Source organism: Saimiri boliviensis, chromosome 2 (genome assembly GCF_048565385.1).
Source record: "Saimiri boliviensis isolate mSaiBol1 chromosome 2, mSaiBol1.pri, whole genome shotgun sequence".
Classification (NCBI taxonomy): Eukaryota; Metazoa; Chordata; class Mammalia; order Primates; family Cebidae; genus Saimiri; species Saimiri boliviensis.
Genome location: NC_133450.1, coordinates 44,706,462 through 44,725,144, shown reverse-complemented (window position 1 = coordinate 44,725,144; position 18,683 = coordinate 44,706,462). Strand labels below are relative to the sequence as shown.

At 51.8% G+C, this 18,683-nt stretch overlaps 3 protein-coding genes across 18 annotated transcripts; 2 read left to right on the top strand and 1 right to left on the bottom strand.

Moving 5' to 3' along the window:
- Positions 1-463, top strand: RNASE13 (ribonuclease A family member 13 (inactive)). Its single transcript, XM_003945257.3, has one exon. It carries the CDS (start codon positions 1-3, stop codon positions 460-462), a length of 462 nt encoding a protein of 153 aa, XP_003945306.2. The 3' UTR covers position 463.
- Positions 464-1,794: 1,331 nt separating this feature from the next.
- Positions 1,795-4,412, bottom strand: TPPP2 (tubulin polymerization promoting protein family member 2). Its single transcript, XM_003924372.4, has 4 exons — positions 4,326-4,412; positions 3,877-4,118; positions 3,468-3,621; positions 1,795-2,724 (listed from the first exon to the last, which is right to left on the bottom strand). The coding sequence occupies exons 2-4, from the start codon at positions 4,047-4,049 to the stop codon at positions 2,539-2,541; spliced, it is 513 nt and encodes a 170-aa protein (XP_003924421.1). The 5' UTR covers positions 4,050-4,118; positions 4,326-4,412; the 3' UTR covers positions 1,795-2,538.
- Positions 4,413-9,366: 4,954 nt separating this feature from the next.
- NDRG2 (NDRG family member 2) lies at positions 9,367-18,271 on the top strand. Of its 16 annotated transcripts, none has more exons than XM_039468686.2 (17): positions 9,367-9,436; positions 11,024-11,090; positions 11,817-11,897; positions 12,220-12,261; positions 12,632-12,737; positions 12,933-13,053; positions 13,226-13,288; positions 14,259-14,319; positions 14,514-14,600; positions 15,102-15,158; positions 15,336-15,439; positions 15,916-15,960; positions 16,237-16,288; positions 16,548-16,595; positions 16,817-16,852; positions 17,015-17,066; positions 17,291-18,271. In XM_039468686.2, exons 3-17 carry the CDS (start codon positions 11,823-11,825, stop codon positions 17,455-17,457), a joined length of 1,116 nt encoding a protein of 371 aa, XP_039324620.1. In that variant the 5' UTR covers positions 9,367-9,436; positions 11,024-11,090; positions 11,817-11,822; the 3' UTR covers positions 17,458-18,271. The 16 variants fall into 16 exon arrangements, with proteins under 16 accessions (XP_039324620.1, XP_010333416.1, XP_074249284.1 ...); XM_074393183.1 differs by lacking the exon at positions 9,367-9,436 and adding an exon at positions 9,618-9,720; XM_003924367.4 differs by lacking the exon at positions 9,367-9,436 and adding an exon at positions 10,024-10,108.
- Positions 18,272-18,683: the final 412 nt, after the last annotated feature.

The following is an 18,683-nucleotide window of genomic DNA, read 5'->3' as shown; positions in this document are numbered from 1 at the left end:
ATGGCACCGGCTGTGACTCAGCTCCTTTTCCTCCAGCTTGTTCTAGGGCCAACTCTGGCCACGGACATCAAGATGCAGTTTGGCACCAGGAACTTCCGTATCCTAAACATCGACTATCCCAAGGTTATCTACCCAAAAGGTTTCCAGGGCTATTGTAATGGTCTGATGGCCTATGTGCGGGGCAAGATACAAACTCCACATTGCCCAAAGATCCATTATGTGATGCATGCCCCTTGGAAAGCCATCCAGGAGGTCTGCAAGGAAAGTGAGAGCTTCTGTGAAAACTACAATGAATACTGCACACTCACCGAGGATGCCTTCCCCATCACAGTCTGCTCCCTGAGCCACCAACAGCCACCCAACAGCTGCTACTACAATAGCACTGAAACCAACCAAAAGGCCTACCTACTTTGCTCTCGCAAGTATGAGGCTGAGCCAATAGGTATCATTGGTCTCCATTAGGGCATTTAGTTCCTGAGCCACTCCACAACCTTTACCACCACAGGCGAGCCTGTCTCCGTTTCCAACATTCTGATCCCTGTAACAAGACTTCCTTCCTGACTTCCAAGACAGGCAGGGTCCCCTCCCAAGACACCAGGTGGGTAGGAAAATGTCCAGAGCTTTGATCACCATGCAAAGTGGTGCTGTCTTCTAGGTTCTTTCCAGCTTGTTTACCCCCTCTTCACTCCCATCTCCTCATCATCCTCCCTCTCCCAGAGACAGTAAAACCCACCCAAGAAGCTGACTCTGTCCAGTTGGCAGTGACTGTCCACCCACTGAGCCAGATCCTAAGTCCTGGATGGAGGCCCAGGGCCTCAGCTCACACCATGGCAACAGGCACCAGCTCTGAGTCTCACCTCGCCATCCCCAACACCCTTCTCATCTAAGGCGCCCCCAGTTCCCTTACAATTACCTCCACGAACCCACTTACACAGGGGGTATGGCTATCTATAGGAACCTTCCTGAGGCCCTTAGACTCATATTAGCCTCATTTTCCCACAACCCCCAGTTTCCAGCCTGCTTCTCTCTGTGAATTCATTGCTTCTCCCTTCATATAACTGTCCTCTCCTCTTTCCTCTTACCACGGAGCCTAGGGCTGTCTCTCCCCGACACTCTCAACCACCTTAGTTACCCTGCCTTCCTTTTTCCAACTTACTTTTCTTCCAGTCTTCTTTTTTTTTTTTTTTTTTTTGAGACGGAGTTTCGCTCTTATTATCCAGGCTGGAGTGCAATGGTGCCATCTCGGCTCACCGCAACCTCCGACTCCTGGGTCTAGGCAATTCTCCTGCCTCAGCCTCCTGAGTAACTGGGATTACAGGCATGCACCACCATGCTCAGCTAAGTTTTTGTATTTTTAGTAGAGACGGGGTTTCACCATGTTGACCAGGATGGTTTCGATCTCTTGACCTCGTGATCCACCTGCCTCGGCCTCCCAAAGTGCTGGGATTACAGGCTTGAGCCACCGCGCCCGGCCTTCTTCCAGTCTTCTTACCTTGGCTCACTGGCATTTCAAGGTATTGTCTTTCACCCATCCCCCAGAGGTTCCTGCTTCCCTTCTCTTCTAGCAGCTCCTCCCAAATCCCCCAGACTCAAGAGTCTGCCCCTGGCCAGGCAGGAAAAGGAGGGAGGCCCAGCTCTAATCAAACATAAATTTCTAAAACCACATCTGAGTATGTAAGATGTAACCATTGAGGGAAACTGGGTGAAGGGCACACGAGACCCCTCTGTACTGTTTCTTTGTAACTTCCTGTGAATCCATAATCATTTCAAAATAAAAAGTTAGGAATGCACATCTGACTCTGTTGTGATTTTAATTCCTTTTTCTTCAGTGCACCGGAACTCCTACTCTTGGAATCTTGGCAGCCTCCCCCGTCTGGTCATCTTCCTGGGCTACCCTTAGCAGTCACTAAGATCTTCTGTCCCATGTACACCATGATGGAGGTGATGTGGAGCAAAACTCAGTGCTGGGCTGGGTGTTGAAAATAGACTCTCCCCTTGCCCCAGCTCTGGAACAAATTTGTAACAGAAGTCAGGCCATGTTAGCTGGCTTCTACTTCTACCCCAGCAAAACCTGAATTGCAACAGATGAGGAAGGTGGCGGGACAGGGAAAGGTCTAATAGGTGGTATCTTGTTCATAGTCCATCACATCAGGAATTGCTACACCCTTTTGGGGGGTGGGGTGGAGAGGTGAATACCAGTCATGTGTGAACACAAGTAGCAAATACTTTTATCTCCACAACTGGTTCAACTCTTAACTCCAAATATATTCTTCCACCCTGTTCTTGGAAGCAGCTGTTGAGGGGGAACGCTAACTGATGGCTGGTAGGCATCAGGCTAAGCAGAGTGAAGGGTGTGTGGTTGAGAACCCACACTCCTGCAGCTATCTCTTCTCCCTCTCCCTATACCGGCAGGCCCATTTGTCCCTCATAGACAGAGTTTTTAGCTGCTGCACACACGCAGATGTTTATTGTTTTTCAAGCTCCCTGGTGTTAAACATGCAGGATTAGGGGGCTAGCAGGCTAAGATGAAGCTCCTCTCTACTTGGTCTTCTTATCATAGGTGCCAGCACCCTTGTAGCCACTCACGTAGCCGGTGTTGTCAGTCGTCTCTTCCCGTCCCGCAATGCCCTTGCCCTTGCCGCTCTCATCAAAGCGCTCCTTGTGGGTGCCGGTGTACTTGCTGGTGTCTGTCAAACGGTCCACTGCACCCACTGCTGTTGCTTTCTGCAAGCCAGAGGACAGATTTGAGCCCTCTTCCTTCCCTTACACTGTCACATCCCTTCCCCAAAGATGGCCAGAGATACTTAGAACAAGTGCTCGGAGCTCTTGCTCTGCTGCTGGCATGGGTGCTGCTTTCTTAGGGCCCAGATGCAGCTGTGGGCAGGAACTCTGGCAAGTGCCATTCACTCACTGGGGAGAGGAGTGTGGTATGGGAATGAGTGTGGTGTGTGCAGAGGGAGGGTGGGTTTTTTTGTTTCCAGAGGAGTTATTTTGACTAGGTTGCTGCCAGAGGACTTATTTTAATTAGGCTGCTGCCAGAGGACTTTACCTCCAACCCCCTACCCAATATCCATTGTAGAAAGAGCTTTTAGTTCAGAGGGGACAATTGAAAAAGGGAGTAGGTGAGAGGCAGGAGGCCTGAGATTAAATCCTAAATAAAAACTGGAATAGGAGTGGACATCAGGTACCAAATCCTCTACATTAATGTCCTCCAAAAGCCACCAAGCCACCAAGCATGGCTCAGCTACTGGAGACTTGGGAATTAGTCTAAATCCATTATTAAAATAGCCATGGACCTTGGGCAAGTCACTTCCCTTCTCTGAACCGCATTTTCTTCACTTCTGGGATATCTAGACAATCTCTAAAGTCTGTTTCTGCCCTGTCTTTACAGTCACAGCGAGGCCAGACTGGAGCAACAGGGATTTAGGGAAGTGGGTCAAGGGGTAGGGATGAAGACTGTTACTCACAGTAGTGCCAGCGGTGGCTGGGTCCTTGCCCCCCATGAGTCCGTAAATGTTCTCTAGGACTTCATCCGGGCTCTTCCCCTTGAAGCGCTTCTGGCCCAGTTCCTTCATTGCCTCTTTGAACTGTTGAAATGTGATGGTCCGGGCGTTCTTGGCCCTGGTCAGTTAGACAGAAATCCAGAAACTTTAGAGCATGAATGCATTACCTTCCAAGGTCCAAGTCATTCCTCACTCAGATTTGGCCCTTCTGTCCCATCAGTGAGTGTCTCAAAGACTAAGAATAGCACAGTGCCAGGTACCGTGCGGTGCTTGCTCGGTAGGCCCACTGCAAGTGTTCCGCCACATGAACCCTTCCAGAGCCAACTACCTTGCACGTCCTCTCACCCCCACCCCCATAGCTTTGGCTCCTCACTTGACTTTGCTGAACACGATGTCCACATCCGTGGAGGTGACCGCCTTGCCATCCATGATGCCACAGTCTTTGCACAGCTTGGAGAAGTTCTTGTTGTTCATTTCAGTGCCACTGCTTGATGATTCTCCGAAGGCAGCGAACCGATGGAATGTTTTCTCTGCCTCAGATTCCATGGTCAGCTAGAGGTGGAGGAGGGCGGTCGTGGGAAAGACTTGGGGGTGAAGGAGGAGAGGGAGGGAGAACTGTGGAGTAATGAGGACGAGTGTTAAGGTAAAATCAGTCAGCAACAGGAACAGCTCCCCTCTTCCCTGTTGCTGTCTCCTCTCTCCCTCCCTGCTCCCATGGCACCTACACAGCTACAACATGAGTCTCCCTTTCTCAGCACTGGAGATAACAGTGTGAATCCTACCTACTGAACGGTCCTCTCTTCCTCCCTCTCTTTTGTGTACCTAAGAGTACCTGGATGGTGGTCCGACCCTTCCGGCCTTTGTATTTAAGTGCGTGCAGATATGTGGGAGCCCCTTGGCTGTGGCAATGAGGAGACAGAGGGAGGAGAGGGAAGCTTCTATGACCTCAGCAGTGTTTATGTGACATCACTTCTGGCCCCAGCTACAGGCCTTGCCTTCAAAGGAGGGAGCTTTTAGTCTCCCTACCTTGCATGCTGAATTGGGCAAACTGCCAACTTTCTGACCTTTTCAGATGAACACATTTCCATCATTTCAGCGCAGCTTACCCATCCTCAGGGTGCTAGTCAAATTGCCTATGCTCTGCCCCACCACAGAAGCTGAGGTGAGCCCAGGGAAGGTGTTTCAGTCTGTTTGGGCTGCTATAACAAAGTATCTTAAACTAGGTGGCTTATAAACAACAGACATTTATTTTTCACAGTTTGGAAGACTGAGACGTCTAAGATCAAGGTGCTGGCAGATTCAGTGTTTGGTGAGGGCTGCTTTCTGGTCTACAGATGGCACCTTCTTGCTGTGTCCTTGCATGGTGGAAGGGGTGAATGAGTTCCCTTGGGCCTATTTATAAGGAATTCCATTCAGGAAGGCTCTGTCCTCATAAAACTTGATCACCCCCCGAAGTGCCCCATCTCCTAATACCATGACTTTGGGAGTTAGGATTTTATTTTATTTCTTTCTTTATTTTGAGACAAAGTCTTGTGGTCTGTCATGCAGGCTGGAGTGCAGTGGTGTGGTCTTGGGTCACTGCAACCTCTACTCCTAGGGTTCAAGCGACTCATGCCTCAGCCTCCTGAGTAGCTGGGATTATAGGTGCCTGCCACTATGCCTGGCTAATTTTTGTATTTTTAATAGAGATGGGGTTTTGCCATCTTGGTCAGGCTGGTTTCAAGCTCCTGACCTCAAGTGATCCACCTGCCTCAGCCTCCCAAAGTGCTGGGATTACAGGTCACCTGTGAGTGAGTCACCGAGTGAGTCACCGTGCCCGGCTGGGAGTCAGGATTTTACTATATGAATTTTGGGAAGACATAAACATTCAGACCATAGCAGTTAATGAAAACAGGTTGGTATTTTTTTCCCCAGTCTCCAGGCCCATGTATAGTGACCAACATGGAGAATCCCACTGGCTTTAAAAGGCCAGACTCAATGGAAACTTTAAATGGCTTCCAATGTTGGGCCCAGTAGGCCTTGGAGTGTAACGGATGTGGACAGATCAGGATAAAACTGGGTCAGACTGAGAGTGAGGCTCAGACTCTGAAAATCTTCAGATAAGTTTCTATGCAGGTCAGAGATGTTCCTCAGGATTTTCTCTCTTTGGCCTTTTCTCTGGCCAGAAGCCCTACAGATAGACGAGCCTCAGGGATCCTAAAACAGAACGAGATTGGTGACTCTCTTCCTCTTCCCATCTAATAATGCCACCAATTTCTGTTTTTTTCTTTGTCTTACAAATCTATTCCTTTCTTTCTATTCCTGTTACTTCCACCCTTATTCCAGTTCTTATCATCTCATATCTGGATGACTAGTCTGGCTTCTAAATGATCTCTTTCCAAAATCTAATTCTTCACTCCCACCCACCCATAATCCATCCCTATTACCTCCTCCCCATCAGATTAATTTTTCACAAAATAGTATTTGTTATTACTCCTGCTCAAGGATATTCTATGGCTCAAGATATATTACAGCTTCTCATTGCCAAACCTTTTTGCTTAGCATTCAAGGACCTGTACAACTAACTAGGCCCCAATCTACCTTACCAAACATCACCCACCTCTCATCAACATTATTCTTGGATGGGGCATGGTGGCTCATGCCTGTAATTCCAGCACTTTGGGAGGCCAAAGTGAGAGAATCGCTTGAGCCTAGGAGTTCGAGACCAGCCTGGGCAACAAAGTGAGACCCTGTCTCTAAATAAATAAATAATAAAAATTAGTTGGTAGTGGTGGCATGCACCTGTAGTCCCAGCTACTCAGGAGGCTGAAGTGGGAGGATTGCTTGAGCCTAGGAGTTTGAGGCTGCAGTGAACTAGGATTGTGTCAGTGCACTCCCACCTGGCTGACAGAGTGAGACCCCATCACATAAATAAATAAATAACAAAAAATCTAAGAACCAGTTTATTCTTCAGCTGGGGTCATATGGCCTAACTGCTACACACTTGACAGGCTACCTGGTAGTGGAAGGAGCATAGTCCCTGCAGTGGAATGGATCTGGGTGGGGAAATAAATCCTAGATATGTCATTTACTAGCAGAGTGGACTTGGGCAAGTCCCTAAGCATTCCTGAGTTTCCATTTTCCCATCTGTACAGTGAGGACAGTAACACTAACGTTATGGTCTTCGGGGATAACATATGGGAAGCTACTGTTCAGTTCTCCAAAGTAACCTGGTGTTTCTGCCTCCACACTGTCCTTCATGCTCTCTGTCTGCCTGGATAGAAGGCCTCTCACTCCCACTCAAATATTCCATGGTTGCACTTCTCATCTGGGTGGTTCACCCTGGGAACAAAGCCCTTTTCCTTCTCTCAATTATAGTAAGATAACGGTTTCTAGACTGTGGGCCACAGCCTCCTGGCGTGAGGATTTCTGAAATCTTGCAAAGGGCCCGAGAATCTGTATGTATAAAGAGCGAGTGTGAACTGAGTAAATAATATGCCTTGCATGTGTAGGTATTACTACATTTACAGGTGTTATGACAGAAACTTACTTCAAAGTATTGATGAATTCATAGTTTGTATTTTCTCCATCAGGAGATACTAAAACTATTATGTGAGGATAGAAGTCTCTGATCTCCCACTTGAGAAGGGTGGGAAACTACTGCTATAGGACTTATTGTCCAAATAATTGATCTTATATATACATACTTTTTTTTTTTTTTTTTGAGACGGGGTTTCGCTCTTGTTACCCAGGCTGGAGTGCAATGGCGCGATCTCGGCTCACCGCAACCTCCGCCTCCTGGGTTCAGGCAATTCTCCTGCCTCAGCCTCCTGAGTAGCTGGGATTGCAGGCACGCGCCACCATGCCCAGCTAATATATACATACTTTTTTTTTTTTTTTTTGGAGTCTCACTCTGTCACCCAGGCTGGGGTGCAGTGGCATGATCTCAGCTCACTGCAGACTCTGCCTCCCAGCTTCAAGCCATTCTCCTGCCTCAGTCTCCCGAGTAGCTGGGATTACAAGCCCGCACCACCATGCCCAGCCAATATTTGATATTTGTATTTTTAGTAGAGACGGGTCTCACCATGTTGGTCAAGCTGGTCTCCAACTCCTGCCTGCCTTGGTCTCCCAAAGGGCTGGGATTACAGGCATGGACCACTAGGCCCTGCCTACATAATTTTTCTTAACTTGTCCTGTGTTTGTACCTTCTCTTGACTACTCCATCACAAACATCTAGAGGGGGTGTGACAAGACTCACACTTTGAATTTCATCTACACGGTGGCTTGCCCATAGCAGATACTTAAAACTGTTGCTTAGCCAAAGGTACAGTTTGAAGCTGCTCTGGCCAAAGAGAAAGAGTTTAGAGAGAGAGAGAGCTTGTCCTTTCGATACTTACACACTGGTCGGGCTGGGAGCTGCCCTGGCATGGAAGAACCCTATCTTGGGGTGGTACCAGCCTTACTTCTGCCTGCAGCAGGCTGGGTGAGACCCCTAGGTCTAGGAAGCCAATGGATCTCAGTGGAAATTTCCCACCTCCTGCCCGTCCCGCGCCCCCGCGTGGTCCCCTTATCAGGTTCCCCCTGAGTCATCCTGACCCAGAGACGAATTTAGATGCTGGAACCTTCAGGTCCTTCCCTCCCCCACTCTAAGTAAGACTACTTTCCGCAAAGAAAAGCCTGCAGGCAAAAGCCCTCCCTCGAGGCGCTCCTTCTCCCCAGGTTCCTCGGGGGGCTGGTGAGATCTCTCATGTCTTGCGCATCTTTGGCGATGACCCTCATTCCAGCAGGCTTTTCCTTGTCCTTGTCCAAGAGAGTGTTAAACTGGCACCCAGAGGGAAGAGGGGACTAGGAGAGGAGCCAGGGTTCCCAGCTTCTGTGCCAGTTTCTGGGGAAAAAGTTATAAAGGGAGTGGGAGAAAGGAACAGAGGAAAAGTTGGATTCTCCAAACTGGGGGACGTAGGGGGTCTCCTTAGATTTGGGGTTGTTGAAGGCTGGGTTTTAGCCCGACCAGTTCTCCTACTCTGGGTCACCTCCTCCCTCTTGGCCTCTCCTTCTTTCCAGTAGACCCTGCCAAGTGGGGATGAAAGGGGCATTGATGTTCCTTGGATGGGAGGGGTATCGCGGGTGGTGAGGGTGGCGGTGGGAGGGTGGTTCCCAGGCAGGAGGGGGCAGGGAAACTTGGGGGTCTTGGGGGGGCAGTCGGTGCTGGTGTTGCAGTTGGCAGCTCAAGTTCCATTGGCCATTGTTCCTGACTGGCCTGGCGCCCAGCCCCCGAAATGGCAACTCAGGAACCAGGCTGAAGGGGGATGGGGTGGATATGATCCTGGGACTGGGGAGCTACAAGGGGGACAGGTGGGGAGAAATTCCCTCAGGTTTCCTTTCGCCTAAACAGCTTCGAATTCCCTTAGCCACATCATCTAATCAACTATCCCATTCCAGGGAGCCTTCCTCTGAGGGGCACAAGGAGGACTCATCTGGGGTGGTGTGTATGTGTGTGTGTTTGAAGTCTGGAGTGGCATACCCACTCAGGCACCGAGAGGGACGCGGCAGTCCCTAAGACCATCGCCTGGGCTTTGCGATTCAGCGGGTCTGAGCTGGTCTCCTTTTCAGGGCCGGACTGGGAGGGGTTAGCGGCGAAGCCACAGGGTCTCTTGGGTCTCAGCCCGGGACACTGCGTTCTCCCCAAGCCCCTACTCCACCCCCGCAGGGTTAACTCCGCCCTTGCTCCTGTTTACCCAGGAGTCAGAGCCTCTGGGGGTCCCCGGCCCCTCCCCTGTCCCCCCTCGAGGCCTTGACCTCGGAGTCCCCGTTGGCCATCCTCTCCCCCACCCCCGCCTGCGAGCGCCCTCTATTTATAGCGGCCCCCCTCATTCCCCGCCCCCCCGCTCTCCTTGTTGTCCAACGTCTCCCGGAGCAGCCCGAGAGCAGGCGTTGGGACGCAGCAAAGAGAGGAGGTACCAGGACTCTGGGCACTAGGGAGTCGGAACTTCTGCGCCCTCGACGTCCCCCCGTGCCCCCTTTCGGCGCCGGCACACCTGCCCTTGCCAGCCGGCGAGACCCCAGCCTCCTCAGCGGCGGTCCCGCCCACCTCCTCCTTCCTTAATCTAGCTCTCGGTGTTCGGGAGGGGGGACTCGAACTCATGGGTTGTCAGTACCCCGGGTTCGTCTCCCCACTACCGGTTCCCACCGCTGAGTCGGGTGACGAAGGAAGGAGCCAGAGTGCGAATCCCAGATCCAGGTCATGGGTGGGGGCGGTGCTGAGGGCAGCCGAGGGATCCCTCCCCAGGCTGAGGGATCCCCGTCCTCCCCACACCGACTCGGTGCGCGCAGCGCGGGATGGGGGGTGGGCAGGATGTTATGGTGAGCGCCGCGGAGCCTGGAAGTGTCCAGCCGCCGGTCCCCAGCCACCCCCCGGCCCCAGCACCACCCCTCCCTGAGCTGCAGTCTGGGCGGGGTGAAGTGGGGGCGTGTTTACTGGGGGTCTGGGGCGGGTCTGCAGGGAGCCCTGCGCCCGTGGGCGGGCTGGGGAGGCTGGGGCGGGCCGGGGGCGGGTCTGCGGGGATCCCGAGTCTGGGCGGGCCCGAGTCAAAGGCAAGTGAAGGTGGAAGCGGCCGCCGCGGCAGCAGGTAGGGGGAGGGGCAGGCGAGGGGCCACTGGGCCTGGAAAGCGCCAGCGGGGCCGGTGGGCTGAGTGATCCCGGTTCCCCTGGAGCTGACGGCTCGGGGGAAAGGGCCCGCACGGAGGAGGCGCTCGGTTGATGCGCACAAAGGCTGAGGCTCCGCGAGCGGCAAGGCGTGTTTGGGGTGCGCGCGAGGTTGTGTGCAAGGTCCGGGTCGCTTGGCACTGGCCGCTGAAGGGTGTCTGTCTCCACGCGGACTGGCAGCCTAGGGACTAGTAGGGACGGGTTCCGGGTGCTGGGCCCGAACAGCCTCCTCCGTCCCACCCATCCCTTCCCGAAGGCGCTTGCCCTCGCGGGCCGTCGGGGGAGACCGGGAGGAGATTGTAGGACCGCCCTCCTCTCCCTTTCTCCACTCGTGGGACCTACACAGAGACTGCGTAGAGGAGAGAAGCGACGGCACCAAGCTTTTTGTTTGTTTTTAAGTGGTGGAGGGAAACAGCCATGCTCTGCTACCCTCATCTTACTGGAGAGCTGTCAAAAATTTTGGGGATCCCCTAGTCCCCCGCGTTTAGTCCCCCTTCAGATAGAAAATTGAGGCCAAATGTAGTAACTAATTGGGGCAAGGCCACACTGGGAGTGGCAGAGCAGGGATTCGAATCCGGAGGTTCTGACACGGCCACCCTCTTTCCTCCACATCAGCACTTCCTTCTCTCCTCCCCGCGGCCTGAACTGATGCCCCTGCAACCTGTATTGATTCCAGTTCGAGCCTAGAGAGGACGTGTTTTTTGTAGATATTGGGGAGGGTTAGTGACCCCGGAAGGTTGGTGACCCTGGCAGTCTGGATTTTGGCTGAAGCTTTCTGTCCCTAAAAGACCCCGGGTCTGTCTCCCATGTCATTCACCCCGTTGCTGTGTTTTCTCAGACCCCAGAGTCAGAAGGAGTGAGAACCCTGACCCCTAATCCCACTGCATCCAGCCAATAGGAGCCCAGTAAGTGACCCCACCCCCCCAGGCTGCAGGCTTTTCCTGTGCAGGTCTGTCCAGGTGCTCTTCTCCTCACCTGCTCCACTAATGTTGAACTTAACGGGAATTTATTCAGGGTTGGGAGGAAGAGTCTTGGGAGGAAGGGAGGCATTGGGTTGGTTGGACAGATGTCCCTTTTATGTTGTCTTCCCCACCTCTCCCATTGGTCATGTTGCTTTGGTCATTTTTAGCCCCCTTTCCTTTAAGCTAACGACCTTGGGGCTTTAACTGAAGGTCATGTTCAATTGTGAACTCTCACAATCCTGTCTTTTGGTACCCTGTCCTTTAGAATACTCAGTCACTGAGCTACGAGTTTCACTCCCTACCTGAGAATGTGGGGTGGCCCCCTAAATATAGCCTAGGAAATCTGAGCTACACTGCTGCCCCACCCTGGTGTTTTGGTCCAGGACAGAGGAGGGAGGGGGTCTGGAGGTGTGGGTGTTGAGGGTGGCAGTGGCGATGGTGAGTATCAAGAGAAGCGGTGTCCTGATTCCTCTTCCAATGCTTCCTCCAATCGGCCTGGAAAGGGAGCTGGGGGCAGGAAAGGCCCTCTGTGTGTTCTGGAGTAGTCTTCCACCCCTGGGTCCCTCTGCTCCCTGCATCTTCTCGTGCTGAAAGAGGAAGCCTGAGGTTTGAGGAGATGTGGGGGTGTGGAGACAACCTCCCAGTCCCGTTGTTTCTTCATCCTGCCAGGCCACCATGGCGGAGCTGCAGGAGGTGCAGATCACAGAGGAGAAGCCGCTGTTGCCAGGACAGACACCAGAGGCAGCCAAGGTTATCAGAGGCCTTTTGACTCCCAAGCCTCAATTCCAGACCTCTAAGCATCCCCCTTGCCTCTGACGTACTGATCTTACTCTAACCCACACCACCGCTTCCTCCACTTCTACCCTAGTCGCTCTCCACGGACACTACAATTGGGAGTCAGGCCCTTGTCCTGTCACTGCACTAACCTTCATTCTTTCCATGTCTCTCTGTCAATCTCTTTCTGTCTTCGGTCTCTGTTGGTCTCTCTTTACCTGCCTCTCTTCGTCTGTCTTTCCATCTGTGACATCACATGGTCGTGTGTTTTTGTGTGTATGTGTGTGTGTCTCTCCAGGAGGCTGAGTTAGCTGCCCGAATCCTCCTGGACCAGGGACAGGTAACAGTGTGGGGGCAGTCCCAAGGTAGGAGGAGGGGCTCTCATGTTCCCCAGTAGAGGACTGGCTCTGCTTGGCCCTTTCTTCTCTGTTTACTTTCTTCCTTTCTATTCTAGTCCTTTCCCTTCCCCATCTCTCTCCTTTCCTTCCTTCCCCTCCTCTTCTCTCTCTCATCTTTATTATTCTTTCTTATCCTCAAACTCATCTTCCAGTGTCATGTTTTCCTCAATTCTTGCTGATGCTGCTTTTAATTCTTTGTTCCATTTTCCCCCTTGCCGGCTCGCCCCCAGCTCCCTGAGCTGGGTGTTGCTCCTTTTCTGGACTTGTCTCCTCTGAGCCTAGCTCCTACCTGATGGTGCCATTTTCCTGCAGACTCACTCTGTGGAGACACCATATGGCTCTGTCACTTTCACTGTCTTTGGCACCCCCAAACCCAAACGCCCAGCGATCCTCACCTACCACGATGTGGGACTCAACTGTAAGGACCTCCATTCATCTCCACTCCTGTCTGGGAAGATGGTGGGGGGAAGGGTAGAAACCCAGAGGGAGGGGAGAAGTGAGAAGGAGAAGTTCTCTCCTAGTCTGACTGTGGCATGAAAGAAAGGGTGAGTTCTGACGGGGGACATGTTTCTGTGTCTGATTCTATTGTTGGGGTGATGTGGGTTCTCTTTAGATAAATCTTGCTTCCAGCCACTGTTTCAATTTGGGGACATGCAGGAAATCATTCAGAATTTTGTGCGGGTTCACGTGGATGCCCCTGGAATGGAAGAGGGAGCCGCTGTGTTCCCTTTGGGGTAAGAATTAGCTCTTTACCGCTTCACCAGACGGTGAGGCAAAGGGGAAGGTTAGACTGGGGAGGAGGAAAGGGAGTGCAGTGGTGATTCCGGGAGAGAATGAGTAGAACATTCGAAGGTGGGGGATGTGAGGGCAGCTTGGTATCTTCCTTAACATGCCTCTCTTTTCCAGATATCAGTACCCATCTCTGGACCAGCTCGCAGACATGATCCCTTGCATCCTGCAGTACCTAAAGTGAGAGGCCTGGGAACCCCTCCAAACCAGAGTTCTCTTTCCAGCACAAGGAGACCCCTAGAACTTGCAGGTTCACCATAGTTCCTGAGCCAGTTTCGGCTTCTGACTTCAATATATCCTCTTCCTTCATGATCCCACCTTGATTATTGAAAGAAAAGGTGGTGGGTTTGGAGACCTGGCCAGAGTCGCAGAGTAGCCCTAGTGGTTGGAGGGAAGGAAAATGGTCCATGCTTGGCCCTGCCTCAGGCTGAGGAGGGTCTTCTCCGATCAGAAAGCTAGGGAGGAACGGAAGGGGGTGACAGCATCCCTGAGGAACCAGATAGACCTGCCTCTTTCCCTCCCACTCCTTCCTCCTTCATGCCCACACCTGGTGGATGGGGAGCTCTGTGGGTGAGAGAGAGTGAGGGAAGGAAGAGAACGCCAGACCAGGTGTCTTTGGGATTCAGAGGGAGGTGCCGACCCCTGGGTGCTGTTCTTAGCTTGGCTTCTAGGCAGCAGGGCTCAGCACCTCTGGTTCACCTCTTTGCCGCTCTTTTCCTTATTCTCTTGATTGTTCGCTAAAGTTCTGTCTGTTTTCACATTTGCTTTAAGTTCCATTCTTCCCATTCCTGTAGAGGAACCAGGAACTAAAGCAAAACAAGTTGAACCAGCTCTTGGAAATTGAGAATACACAAAGAGCTGTCTATGTAGGAAAACAGTGTGTTGGTTGGCTAGTATATGGGTGTTTGTTCTTAAGACAATAGCTCTCTGGGAGAAAGCTGGGGATAGACTTCGGGAATCTACCCTGACTACCCATGCCAACCTTTAACTCCTTGGGCCCTTCTTTTTTACATCCTCCAAAGAAAGGTCCAGGTCTGCCCTTCTTTGTGCCCATGGACTCAGAAGGGAGGACGAAGAGTTTGAAGGGATGGGCTGTGGCAGGTTTTGAACAGCAGAGCCCATGAGGCATATATTTCTTTCTCTCTCACAGTTTCTCTACAATAATTGGAGTTGGTGTTGGAGCTGGGGCCTACATCCTGTCGAGATATGCTGTAAGAAATAAAAAGCCCAGATGAGGGAAATGAGGGTCCAGGCTGATTAGGAAAACCTGTTTATTAGTGCTGTTTGGGGGAGGCAGTGGGCACAGGGTGGGGAGTCAGGCCCTGTGGGAGTCCCAAGAGTGGGTAGAGCTTAGTGGGGAGGACCATGGCCTGCTTCTCATTTCCTTCCTTCTGCTGTCCCTCAGCTTAACCACCCGGACACAGTGGAAGGTCTTGTCCTCATCAACATTGATCCCAATGCCAAGGGTTGGATGGATTGGGCAGCCCACAAGGTTTGGAGGGGCCTGTGTACTGAGATCTGGGGTGGCGGTTCCCCTCGTATGGATCCAGTTAGGCTCTACCAAAGTAACTGATGGACTCTGAACTTCAAGGAGGGAGTGAAGGGGCAGGAAAGTGAAGCTGTCACTTTGCCCAAGTCTCTTATAATATCCTGAACTAACTTTCTTTTTTTTTAAATGGAGATGGAGCCTCACTCGGTCGCCCAGGCTGGAGTGTAGTGGCGTAATCTTGGCTCACTGCAACCTCTGCTTCCTGGGTTCAAGTAATTCTCCTGCCTCAGACTTCTGAGTAGCTGGAATTACAGGCGCTTGCCACCATGCCTGGCTAATTTTTGTATTTTTAGTAGAGATAGGGTTTCACCATCTTGGCTAGGCTGGTCTTGAACTCATGACCTCGTGATCCACCCACCTTGGCCTCCCAAAGTGTTGGGATTACAGGCGTGAGTACCACACCCGGCCAATATCCTGAACTTTCTCACCTGCCTTTTCTCGTAGCTGACGGGCCTCACCTCTTCCATTTCAGAGATGATCCTTGGACATCTTTTCAGCCAGGTAAGTGGTTGTAGAAGAAGTGGAAGAGTCGAGGGGAACAGCAGGGAACTTGAATGCTTGGGGTAACTTCCTTAGCTGGGACAGGATTTGGGGAGGGAAGAAGGCTTACCTCTTTTCCTCTGGTAATTGTTGGTTTCTCTTTCCATCTGTAATTTTTCTCCTTGCTCTCTCCTTCAGGAAGAGCTCTCTGGAAATTCTGAGTTGATACAAAAGTACAGAAATATCATTACACATGCACCCAACCTGGATAACATTGAATTGTACTGGAACAGCTACAACAAGTGGGTGGGCTGCGTGTGTATGCATGTGAGAGAAATGTAGAAGCAGTAATCGGGGGTCGTGGGGAGGCACAGAGGAGGAGAGGGAAGTCTGGGTGGTATGCAATGTGCAATGAATGCAGGATTTAGTGTGCAACGCAGGCGGCTTCAGGACAGAGCCAGTGGGAAGGATTGCGAGGGGTTGTCCCCCTTCTCTTGTTTACCTCTTCTGGATTTTTGGACTCCCAGAAAGAAGATGAACTTGTATCCTGTGCCCTTCCTCCCCCTTTGCTGCCCTCCGACTAGGGACTTAGAGCACAAGTGACTGTAAGGGCTGTGCATGGGGCCTGTCTGCCAACTTCTCCTTTGGTTTCCACTTTTAATAACCAATATTTGACTGTAATTTTGGGGACGAAGGGTTTCCTCATGGGGGAGACAGCTTGTATCCGGTTAGATAGCCTTGCCCACCTAAAATTCCGACTCTTTTTACCCCTTTCTAGCCGCCGAGACCTGAACTTTGAGCGTGGAGGTGACATCACCCTCAAGTAAGACTAAGAAATAATGCATTGCCCGTCTCCCTAGATCTTCCCTAGGAGCTTGTATCCCTTAGAAGAAGGAGGATCTTTTGCCAGGGAACTTCCTTGACATGTCCCCCATCCTATTTGGTAAATCACTTCCCTCTAGGCCTTCCCCCTTTGAATCCTCTTGCTGGTATCAGCAGGGAGATACGGAAGGCTCTTTCCTCTTTGGAGCCAGACATTTTTTCCAGCTGTACTTCTAGGAAGAGGCTCACTGCCTTCTCCTCAACGCTATGCCTTTAGGTGTCCTGTGATGCTGGTGGTAGGAGATCAAGCACCTCATGAAGATGCAGTGGTTAGTAGGGAATTTTGGGCTGAGTGAGGGAGGAGAGTTGGGGTCCTAGGGTGGTGGTCAGAGAGTATCTTGCCAAGGGGGAATGCCCTGTTTGGCACAGGGAGATCAACTTTGGGGCACTAAGAATTTGATTCCTGGTACGGAGGAACTGGGTAGGGAGCTGATAGAAAAGGGACTGGGGTTTGGATTCCTGGGTCCCTTGCAGGGGAGGGGCCACAGTAGGTGTGACCTCATTCATTCAGCCTCCTGCTTACTGCAGGTGGAATGTAACTCAAAACTGGACCCCACCCAGACCTCATTCCTCAAGGTCAGTAACCTGCTCCTGGCCCCCTGTCCCTCTAGAGCCATGTATCCTCTCTAGATTCAGCTGCTAAGCCTCCAGGGCCCTGCGTGGGAGCAAATGGGGTGAATGAATAACAAAACAAAGGGGCTAGAGTGAAGAAGCTAGGAAAGAGAGACCCTTCCCACCTCTGCACATGGCTCATTTATGTATGTATCACTTTTTCTGGGTGGCGCTCTCCTGAACAGATGGCTGACTCCGGAGGTCAGCCCCAGCTGACTCAGGTGAGTACCCCTGCCGTCCATGGGATGGGGACGCGGCATAGGATACAGGTGGCACTGAGCTCTGCCCTTTGCAACACACCCCGTCCTCACACTGCCTCAGCCTGAGGCTCCAGCTCTGCTTCTAACCTCATCTGTCTCCCTTGCCTCTTCTTACCTCTATAGCCAGGCAAGCTGACCGAGGCTTTCAAGTACTTCCTGCAAGGCATGGGCTACAGTGAGTATGGGGACAAGAGACTGCTGCACTAGAGGAGAGACGGGCACTGAGTGGGGTGGAATCATTTTAGGTTAATGCCTGGACTCACCACCATCTGCCCAATTGAGCTCATTGATCCCTTGGCTTAGTTATAACTAGTCATAATCCAAGGACTGTGCACTGAGTCGCCAGCCCCCCTTCCCCTCTTTCTCTCTGACTGCTTGTGCCCCCTTCTGTCTCCACAGTGGCCTCATCCTGCATGACTCGCCTGTCTCGGTCTCGTACGGCCTCTCTAACCAGTGCAGCGTCCATTGATGGCAACCGGTCCCGCTCTCGCACCCTGTCCCAGAGCAGCGAGTCTGGAACTCTTTCTTCAGGGCCCCCGGGGCACACCATGGAGGTCTCCTGTTGAATGACCCTTGTTGCCCTAGTGTGGGTCCCAGCCCTCACCTCCCCCAGAACTAACCTGGGAGGTGCTGAAGGGGTACTGGGCCAGAGTAAACAAGGAAAAAAGGGCAGATCATGTGGGGAGATGACCTTGATCTTTGATTGCTACCCTAACCTTGACCTTTAACCTGTGATTCCCCCCAGCTCCTGGGAGAGATGTCCTAATATCTCTTAGGGACCCAGACCCCTAAATGATCCTCCTCTCCCATTCTGGTGTTAAGGTGGAGAGGGCATGTATCTTCTGTCCTGATCTAGGTGTCTGTAGATGAGGGATAAGAGGTTGTTGTAGCCGTCATGGTGCCTCCATCAGATTCTCCCTGCTTTCCCCATATTTGCAAGGGGAGAGGATTGAGCTCCGTTCACCAAAGCTGATATGGCTTCTCATTAACCCTTTAGGACTCTGAAGGGTGTGGACCTACATGAATGTGTGTCAGGGAAGACTTGCTGGTGGGTTAGCGGGCCTCAGGATGTGATAGAAACATCCAGTGTGTAAAAAGGAAGTTGGAATGGGAGGTGGTGGGCAATGAATGAGTATGGGGGAAGGATTGGTGCTGGGGCAACAGGAAGGGGCCTGGGGCCATTTGGCTGCACTAACTTTGGTAGCTCTCAGCATCTAGAGTGGGGCTGGGAGGGAGCTAAGCTTGGGCTGGGCTGCTTGGGGCTTGGCATAGGGGTGGAAAGGGCTACCCTTGGGCTCTGACCACACTGTGTTATGTGTGGAGGGTGCCCTCCTGTCTCCCACAACTTCTGCTCTAACAATAAACTGTAGAGGAATCTGAGTACCATTATTCTTCTTTGTCTAGGTATGCCTGCATCATGCTATCCTCTCCCTGTCCTAGTGTCATGTTCTGTTCTCAAAGTGATATAAACCCTGGGGGGCCTTCGTGGCATAGATACTTCACAAAATATGACCACATAGAAATAGGCCCTGTTCCAATACAATGGTGTTGCCTTGATATTGTTAATATTTTTAAGATTGGGAGAGAGGAACCATTTAGATCTTAGGAGACTTCCTTACCAACTATGGGTAACTGAGAAAGGCCACAGGGTTTCAGAGATGCCACCAACATCACAACCTTCGAGAAAGAATTGAAGAGGGTGGACATGGTGGCTCACATCTGTGATCCCAACACACTTGGGAGGCTGAGATGGACAGATCACTTGAGCTCAGGAGTTTGCGACCAGCCTGGG

Bases quoted from the DNA above. Each gene is read 5' to 3' on its own strand.
- RNASE13 (XM_003945257.3), top strand. From the start codon at position 1: ATGGCACCGGCTGTGACTCAGCTCCTTTTCCTCCAGCTTGTTCTAGGG.
- TPPP2 (XM_003924372.4), bottom strand. From the start codon at position 4,049: ATGGAATCTGAGGCAGAGAAAACATTCCATCGGTTCGCTGCCTTCGGA. The intron at 3,622-3,876 runs GTGAGGAGCCAA...CTAACTGACCAG, and splicing joins ATCGTGTTCAGCAAAGTCAA to GGCCAAGAACGCCCGGACCA. The intron at 2,725-3,467 runs GTGAGTAACAGT...TCTGGCTTGCAG, and splicing joins CAGCCACCGCTGGCACTACT to AAAGCAACAGCAGTGGGTGC.
- NDRG2 (XM_039468686.2), top strand. From the start codon at position 11,823: ATGGCGGAGCTGCAGGAGGTGCAGATCACAGAGGAGAAGCCGCTGTTG. The intron at 15,961-16,236 runs GTAAGACTAAGA...CTATGCCTTTAG, and splicing joins GGAGGTGACATCACCCTCAA to GTGTCCTGTGATGCTGGTGG. The intron at 16,289-16,547 runs GTTAGTAGGGAA...TGCTTACTGCAG, and splicing joins CACCTCATGAAGATGCAGTG to GTGGAATGTAACTCAAAACT.